The sequence below is a fragment of the Camelina sativa genome, chromosome 6 (assembly GCF_000633955.1).
Source record: "Camelina sativa cultivar DH55 chromosome 6, Cs, whole genome shotgun sequence".
NCBI lineage: Eukaryota > Viridiplantae > Streptophyta > Magnoliopsida > Brassicales > Brassicaceae > Camelina > Camelina sativa.
In genome coordinates this window covers 19355824-19365301 of record NC_025690.1, presented here as the reverse complement: position 1 = coordinate 19365301, position 9478 = coordinate 19355824, and the positions used below count along the sequence as shown (strand labels likewise).

Here is a 9478-nt window from a genome sequence, read left to right as displayed (position 1 = left end):
CCCCCCCCCCCCCCCACCTTTTTTTTTTTATTTGGTAAAGAATTTTCCACCAATATAATAGACTTAATCTTGTACTAATATTACAAGTAATATCCATGTACTTATAAATATATAAGATGGTTATTGTATGTTTAAACTGCATATATGTGTTGCCTCAGTCAATATCAGATATCGATAATTGGAAGTATATATTGTACGATCGTCGTAGAGCAATCTCGTTGGCTCGAAATTGACTATATTAGAATAAGAAGAACGCAAAACAATTATAAGCCACAATCTAAAAAGTACAATAGATTTTTTCATGGTAACTTCAAAATAAGTGGTATAAACAGACGTAACAAGTATGACTATAGCTATTGCGAGATAGATGGAAATGATTGAACAAGCAAATGCAAAGTGCCAAAAAACAAAAATAAAAACAAATATAGAATGACGATAACTGTTCACGTGGTTAAGTGCATTTTATTTTGCTGAGTAATTGTGAGTCCATTTTTCCACTCTATACAATCGTGTTTACTGTTTACCGACTCACGGTGCGTAGGGTCTTGACAACATTTCTATTCTATAGGAGAAAGATCAGTAGGAACATTTTTATTCCCATCCTCTCTATTCTTTGTCCAAAAAGTGAAACAAGAAAAATATCCCCTTAATTTAATCTAATTATTGAAATTATTTTTCTAAATCAATTCCTCTCATTTCCACCATTTTTACACCAATTACCTACACCATATATTTTTACCTTTATCACACACACAGAAATCAGAAATGGGTTGGGTTGGCTATATATATATATATATATATATATGTTTCTTGACAGAATTGACTTTGAACATTGAATTATGTAGTGGAAATAAAATATAATGAACTAGGATGAGACTTGCAGTTGCACACCACTTGCCAAGGGACAACGGCTCAGTCACATGGTCCTCTATATTTTAAAAATTCAAAAAATATTTTTAAAATACGGTTACTTTCATAACTCACCACCTCTTAATTTATTAATATATTTTTTAAACTAAGCAAAACCTTAATGCATCATCTTCTTGTGCGTTACAGACTAAACAGAGCGTTACACATCTCCCTTGGTCCAAAAAATGTGACTAAAGAGATATGCTAGCTAGTTTGTACTATGTGCTAGCCTAGCTAGTTTGTACTATGTGCTAGCTAGTTTGTCTTTTAAACCCTTATATAACCTGGAATCAAAATCTTAAATATTTTTAAATTATCAATTACTATAAAGATTTCGAAATTTTCTTTTGAAAACGGAATACTCAATACAGGACGAATGTAGAATTCGATCAATACAGAAAGGTGTATGAACGGTGATAGATTTGTCTCGGAAAATGGAAAGTACTGAAATTACCATAATGAGCATTAATATATATAATTTCAAGTAATTAGCAATTAAACTTATTTTCGGTAAATGAGAGCAACTAAGGAATATATGCTCAACCATTAGTATTTATTTTGACTAGTATAATAACTTTTGTCATTGGCCAATCACCATTAGACCTTTTTAACCCTTCACAGTCTCCCAGAAACTCCCCCCTCTCTTTGATACATTCATTATATATATACGCGTATGCGTTTACATTTTCTTAAACAAAAAAAATATATCAGATTCTTCATAATTCTTTTTATTTGTTTAAGCAATTCGGACATTGTACAGAGACATCAACAATGCGTTTCCAGAGAGGCATATTGATATTGTGTTTGGTTCTGTCTCTTTTGATAATCGAAACGACGGCGTATCGAGAGAGACAGCTGCTGCTGCCGCTACAGCAAGAAACGGCGATAGATACCTCTNGAGCAATCTCGTTGGCTCGAAATTGACTATATTAGAATAAGAAGAACGCAAAACAATTATAAGCCACAATCTAAAAAGTACAATAGATTTTTTCATGGTAACTTCAAAATAAGTGGTATAAACAGACGTAACAAGTATGACTATAGCTATTGCGAGATAGATGGAAATGATTGAACAAGCAAATGCAAAGTGCCAAAAAACAAAAATAAAAACAAATATAGAATGACGATAACTGTTCACGTGGTTAAGTGCATTTTATTTTGCTGAGTAATTGTGAGTCCATTTTTCCACTCTATACAATCGTGTTTACTGTTTACCGACTCACGGTGCGTAGGGTCTTGACAACATTTCTATTCTATAGGAGAAAGATCAGTAGGAACATTTTTATTCCCATCCTCTCTATTCTTTGTCCAAAAAGTGAAACAAGAAAAATATCCCCTTAATTTAATCTAATTATTGAAATTATTTTTCTAAATCAATTCCTCTCATTTCCACCATTTTTACACCAATTACCTACACCATATATTTTTACCTTTATCACACACACAGAAATCAGAAATGGGTTGGGTTGGCTATATATATATATATATATATATATGTTTCTTGACAGAATTGACTTTGAACATTGAATTATGTAGTGGAAATAAAATATAATGAACTAGGATGAGACTTGCAGTTGCACACCACTTGCCAAGGGACAACGGCTCAGTCACATGGTCCTCTATATTTTAAAAATTCAAAAAATATTTTTAAAATACGGTTACTTTCATAACTCACCACCTCTTAATTTATTAATATATTTTTTAAACTAAGCAAAACCTTAATGCATCATCTTCTTGTGCGTTACAGACTAAACAGAGCGTTACACATCTCCCTTGGTCCAAAAAATGTGACTAAAGAGATATGCTAGCTAGTTTGTACTATGTGCTAGCCTAGCTAGTTTGTACTATGTGCTAGCTAGTTTGTCTTTTAAACCCTTATATAACCTGGAATCAAAATCTTAAATATTTTTAAATTATCAATTACTATAAAGATTTCGAAATTTTCTTTTGAAAACGGAATACTCAATACAGGACGAATGTAGAATTCGATCAATACAGAAAGGTGTATGAACGGTGATAGATTTGTCTCGGAAAATGGAAAGTACTGAAATTACCATAATGAGCATTAATATATATAATTTCAAGTAATTAGCAATTAAACTTATTTTCGGTAAATGAGAGCAACTAAGGAATATATGCTCAACCATTAGTATTTATTTTGACTAGTATAATAACTTTTGTCATTGGCCAATCACCATTAGACCTTTTTAACCCTTCACAGTCTCCCAGAAACTCCCCCCTCTCTTTGATACATTCATTATATATATACGCGTATGCGTTTACATTTTCTTAAACAAAAAAAATATATCAGATTCTTCATAATTCTTTTTATTTGTTTAAGCAATTCGGACATTGTACAGAGACATCAACAATGCGTTTCCAGAGAGGCATATTGATATTGTGTTTGGTTCTGTCTCTTTTGATAATCGAAACGACGGCGTATCGAGAGAGACAGCTGCTGCTGCCGCTACAGCAAGAAACGGCGATAGATACCTCTAACGCGGTCGTAACGGTTCAAGATCGTGGTTTAAAGACGCGGCGGCCTGAGCATAAGAACGCCTACGCAACGATGATGTACATGGGTACGCCAAGAGACTACGAGTTCTACGTGGCGACTCGTGTATTGATCAGATCGTTGAGAAGTCTCAACGTGGAAGCTGATCTTGTCGTCATCGCTTCTCTCGACGTCCCTCTCCGATGGGTTCAAACCTTGTAAGTCTCTCTTCCGACTATTATAATAAACGCTGTCCGTTTCCAATTGCCATATATATTACTTACTTTGGAATATACAATCTTTATTTTATTTTTTATAGTTTTTATTTTGTTTTTTTCTCATAAACAAAATGGGATATTTTTCTAAATTAACTTTACTAAACTCTCTAAACACGAGTTCCATTTTGTAGGACACACTTGATTTGATACATTTATCATCTTCTTAGAAATTGAAGTAAGCAGAAAATTGTCACAATGAGACAACGACCACCTTATTCATAGAAAGTATCGTGACCACAAATATATAGGTTTAGGAGGTTTTCATAGTATTCTTTATAACTTCGACCCTTTTCTTTCTTCTTATTGGCTTCACGAATTCAAAAGGAACTTTAAAGACTTCTGTGCCTTTTTTTTTGGTCCTTACTATTTTTGTGTGAGCTAGTAAAAGTTTGGGGAGAATCAAAGGTTTAGAGTAGATATGTATAATGTATGTAGTTGAGACTTAGACCCACCCATTCAACTACCCATTTATATCTTATCCTATATATGACAACGCGCCTATCTGTATAGAAATTATCTTTGTTTAAGAAAATGTAAGCTCCGAAACTCGTTAGGTGTCGTCTAGTTTTGAAAAGAAAGTTTCTTTTGTTTCTTTCATAAGTTTTTAATTAATAATTAGTATTATGATAAGTTTTAAAAATAATCTTTTCATTATAAGATATTACACGCGTAGGTTTATTAATCATTTGACATTCTATAGACAGATTTAGATTAAACAAAGGGGTCCGAATGGTATTTGAGTATTTAATCACCAAAACAATCAATAAACCAAATGATCTTGGGTAAAAAGTAAAAACCTTAGTCAACAATTCACCCAAATAAAGTTAGAAGATGCGTAGAATAAAGAGAATGGGAATCAAAAGCGATCAAAAACAATAAATTCTTATTACAATTGAATGCAAAACATATAACTTAAGGAGAGTTGTTTGACTTTAGCGCTTTGATTGAAAAATGAAACCTTTTGGAAACAAGAAGAGCTGTTTTGGTCAAAATTATTAATTTATAACCGGCCAATCTGCTGTATAGATCATGCCATAGCGTCTACATCTCAACCTCATTACCTATAATTATTTTTTTGTCCCTTGAGAACTTCCGATGATAAAAACAAACCTATAATAAGTTCTAGCAGCACTTGAACTTACATGCATAAACAAATACTACTACATAAGAATATAAACATGCATGCATGGATTAGATGTTGGTACCGAATACGTGTGTGTGAAGGTACTAATTAATAAGCATATGTGTGTGAGCAGGGAAGAGGAAGATGGAGCCAAAGTGGTGAGAGTTGAAAATGTGGACAATCCGTACAGGAGACAGACCAACTTCAACAGTAGATTCAAGCTTACTCTGAACAAGCTCTACGCTTGGGCTTTGACTGATTACGACCGTGTGGTCATGCTAGATGCGGACAACCTCTTCCTCAAGAAAACCGATGAGCTGTTCCAGTGCGGACGGTTCTGTGCGGTCTTTATAAATCCTTGTATCTTCCACACTGGTCTCTTTGTGTTGCAGCCATCGGTGGAGGTGTTCAAGGACATGCTCCATGAGCTACAAGTTGGGAGAAAGAATCCGGATGGAGCTGATCAAGGCTTTCTTGTTAGTTACTTCTCTGATCTTCTTGAACAGTCTCTCTTTCGTCCTCGGAGCAACGGTTCTGTACTTAGTGGCCACTTGAGACTTCCCCTTGGCTACCAAATGGACGCTTCTTATTTCTGTAAGTCTTCTCTTTCCTAATCTTGTCTATAATACACATTTTGGATAATGTAATAACATGATCTCTATCTTGATACTCTCAGATCTTAAGCTAAGATGGAACATACCTTGTGGACCAAACAGTGTGATTACATTCCCAGGAGCTGTTTGGTTAAAGCCATGGTACTGGTGGTCATGGCCTGTTCTTCCGCTAGGGCTCTCATGGCACGAGCAGCGCCGGACTACTCTAGGGTACTTTTAAATTTGAAAAGATCGATGATGACTCACTTTCAATCTCCGTAATATAATGGCTGATATTAATAACTAATACTCTGTGTGATCTTGCAACAGGTACTCAGCAGAGATGCCTTTGGCCATAATCCAGGCAGTGTTCTACCTTGGAATCATACTGGTCACACGACTAGCTCGCCCTAATATAACCAAGCTATGTTATCGCCGTTCTGACCGCAACTTAATAGCGATCCAAGCAGGTTTCAAGTTGATCGCACTTCTCTCTGTAGTTGCAGCCTACATCTTCCCTTTCTTCACTATCCCTCACACCATCCACCCACTCATCGGCTGGTCGCTTTACTTGATGGCTTCTTTCGCTCTCTCCTCCATTCCAATCAACACTCTCCTCCTCCCAACGTTACCTGTTCTCACTCCGTGGCTCGGCATTCTCGGGACGCTTCTCGTCATGGCCTTCCCTTGGTACCCTGATGGAGTGGTCAGAGCCTTGTCGGTTTTCGCATATGCATTTTGTTGCGCACCTTTTGTGTGGGTTTCGTTCCGCAAGATAACTTCTCACCTCCAGGTTTTGATTGAGAAAGAGGTGTTGTTCCCGCGATTGGGAGACTCAGGGATCACTTCAGGCTTCAGCAAACTGTATTAGGAGTCTTTTTTTTTTCATTTGACATATTGTTTCTGTATATAAAAGATTATTATTGTTTCATTCACATTACATTTATATCAACTCACCCTAACCTTATTGCTTTTACCTAGTCAATTTCGGTACCACGATTTCACAATTAAACCTTGTTTGGTCTTGTTTAACTCACTCTCTTTTACACAAAGAAAATGAAGAATTAGAGCATGAAAATTTAAAGATACAAACAATTGAGCAAAGTACAGAACACTCTGTTTCTCTCTGTTCTTATTTGTGTCCCTCTTTGATTGCTCCTCTCTAGTTACAAAAGTCCCCCCTAGACTTTTTCACTGTTAAATGTATCTGCAGATCGTAAACACTGATCTAGGAGCAGTTCTGTTCGAGTGCTCTGGATTGTAACCAGCAAGAATGGCAAGGTGGATTACTTCCCTGAGTTCTGAGTAAATAAGTGCAGACTCCGGATGCTTTTTGTCATCAACGACAAATTTATGAACTTGATACCAATCTTTCAATCCAACCTAGCTAGGGTGAAGGTTTACACAGAAAAAATCAACTAAGAATGAGACATCTCAACGCAAACCTTAGCTCTCCACAAATGTCCTAGCATCGGTCAATTTTTTGTTTTTCTCTTATTTTTGAATAACAAAGATATATAAAAAGTTTAAAATATATTCTGATGAACAAAGATAATAACAAATCTTATTCGAATCCAATTACATATATATCTTTTCAATTTTTTTGGATAAAATCCATATATATGGCCACCGACTTATTACAAGCCGTATAAATAAAGATTCATAACCTACGTTGAATCTCTTACAAAATATACTTTCTATCTGGTTGATGTGCAAAGCTACTCAGATGTCGATGCCTGGAAGAAACAAGCGTAAAGAAAGATCCTTGCAGGAACCGGAACCGGAACCGGAACCGTCAGAGATTCCTTCTTCTTCAGCTGATCATGACTTGTCTTCTTCTCCTTCGACGAGACCTTGCTTTCCGCCAGGTGTCAACTATAGACCAAAAGACTTCGAGGTCATCTCGTTACTTGGACGGAAACAAGACTACTTGGGCGGAATTAGAGACTTATTGGCCAACCTTTCTATACATCTCGTGAACATCTACGAGTCCAATCCAGAACAGCTCTCAGGTTTGTCGTCTCCTTGTAGAACAAATCAATTACTTGTTATTTTTTATCAATTTATCTCTTCTTTGAGTCTTTCTCTTTGGGCAAACGTTTACTTATGTTTGTTTTTGAAATATGTACGTAGAAAAATTCAAGAAGGGTAATGATACAGATTGGTTCTTTATATCGAAGAGGAACAAGATGGGTAAAGATGGCAAAAGGCAGAAACGTGTGGACAAAGGCGGATACTGGCACGCAACAGTTGCTTCCAAGAAGATTGACGCTGGGCAAGGCCTCGTTGGTTACAAAACCGCACTATCATACTACGTTGGGAAACAACCTAATGGCGTCAAAACTAGTTGGTTGATGCATGAATACTGGATTGATCAGTGTCCGCCTTCTGCTGATGATGACGTAAAGGTATGTATGCGTTTCTTGATTCCCAAGTTATATATTAAGTTTTATGTTATTTTATTGTGCGTTTTATTTTGGTTGGTGCGTGTAGGACTATTCTATGTGCAAGATCTATCGGAGTACACAAGCAATAAACAAGAAGAAGAAAGCAGAGGAAGAAGAGAATGAGAAGCAGAAGAAGGTTCTGCAGCAGCAGCCTCCTACTGTCGAGTATCATCAACCGCAGCAGTTTCCGCAGGCCCCTTTGGATGCTTACCAACCGCAGCCTCACCATGATATTGCGTATCAACAACAACTTCTGTTTCAGCCAGCCCCGCTGGATTCTTATCAACAACTTCTGTTTTAGCCTCGTGATTTGGCGTATCAACAACAGCAGCAGCAGTTTTGGCCAGGCCCGATAATTTCTTACCGACCTCATCGATCGCAGTTTTGGGAAGCCCGGCCAGATTCACACCAACTGCAGCCTCATTATGATTCTGCGTATCAGCAACTTATAAGAACGCTAGAGGGAGAAGATGTTGGCGTACTTCAAGAACAGCAGCCGAGTCTTGCTCCTCCTCCTCCGCAAGGTCAAGATTCAAGATCCGGGATGGTGATGACCCAAGAAGACGTGTTGGATACGTCCAAGGATGACGACTTATTTGACATGATCGATGCATGGCTAAAAAATGTGGAGGAACAACAACATGGTGTCGATACTCAGCAGCAACAACAAGAGCAAAGTACACCGATTCTTCCTCCTCCTCAAGGTCAAGATTCAACAATATCCGGGAATGTGATGACGGACCAAGACAGTGATGCAATATTATTCAGTAATGTGGAAGAGCATGGTGTCACTACTCAACAGCAACAAGCCAACAACAACAGCAAAGTACACCGATTCTTGCTCTGATCGAAACCCTCTGAAATCTGAATGATCTAGCATGTTTCACTTGATCCATATAAAATCCACACTTCTAGTCACATGTTAGCTTCATCTAATCGTTTAGATGTTTAGTTAGGTCAAGATGTGATGTAGACTATATAGACTATACAAGTAGAGACCAGAATAGACTCACTTGGACTAATTAATAACTTGCTTACTTGACTTGTGTATATGCTTCATAATGTATATAATAATACTCTCAGTTTGATTGAAATGTTATAGTCCATACGTAAAATCACTTGAGCGTCTACAGGCTTTAGAACGGAAAAAAACAAAGTGGCAAGAAACAAAAAGAGCAAAAATGGAACAAGAGAATCAACGGTAACGAAGGAGGGAGATAGTATTGTTATTCTTCCAAGTAGCTCTACGTGAGGGTCGATTCTTGTTGTTGTTATGACCCTTTCCACGCAAACCTTTGTTCTTCTTTCCTTCTGATGTGAGACCTCTAAGCTCACGATTGTGAGAACTGGATCTGAGTTCTACTTCCAAGGTGTTTTTCCGAGCGGAGGATACTATCACTGTCGAAGGTTCCAAACTGTATTCTTAGACTAAGTGTTATAAACTGAAAAGGTGTGTTATTATTTTTTTAGAATTTTTTCCATCCCCTCTACAGTCATCATACCCCCGCTATTTATACCACTCTATTACAATTAAATGCCAAATCAATTCACTCTGTTAATCTTGCTTTCTCATTTAAGCTAACTTAATACAGAGAATCTTTTGACCGTTCCCCGATCTCCGAAGTGACATGGGA

The 9478-nt window shown here is 36.9% G+C and overlaps 1 protein-coding gene across 1 annotated transcript; it reads left to right on the top strand.

The window, feature by feature from the left end:
- Positions 3161-6377, top strand: LOC104792340 (putative glucuronosyltransferase PGSIP8). The gene is made up of 4 exons (XM_010518472.2): positions 3161-3621; positions 4938-5398; positions 5481-5628; positions 5728-6377. The coding sequence occupies exons 1-4, from the start codon at positions 3281-3283 to the stop codon at positions 6266-6268; spliced, it is 1491 nt and encodes a 496-aa protein (XP_010516774.1). The 5' UTR covers positions 3161-3280; the 3' UTR covers positions 6269-6377.

Excerpts from the sequence above, each read along its gene's own strand:
- LOC104792340 (XM_010518472.2), top strand. The coding sequence starts at position 3,281 with ATGCGTTTCCAGAGAGGCATATTGATATTGTGTTTGGTTCTGTCTCTT. Across the intron at positions 3,622-4,937 it reads CTCCGATGGGTTCAAACCTT|GGAAGAGGAAGATGGAGCCA; the intron begins GTAAGTCTCTCT and ends GTGTGTGAGCAG. Across the intron at positions 5,629-5,727 it reads CAGCGCCGGACTACTCTAGG|GTACTCAGCAGAGATGCCTT; the intron begins GTACTTTTAAAT and ends ATCTTGCAACAG.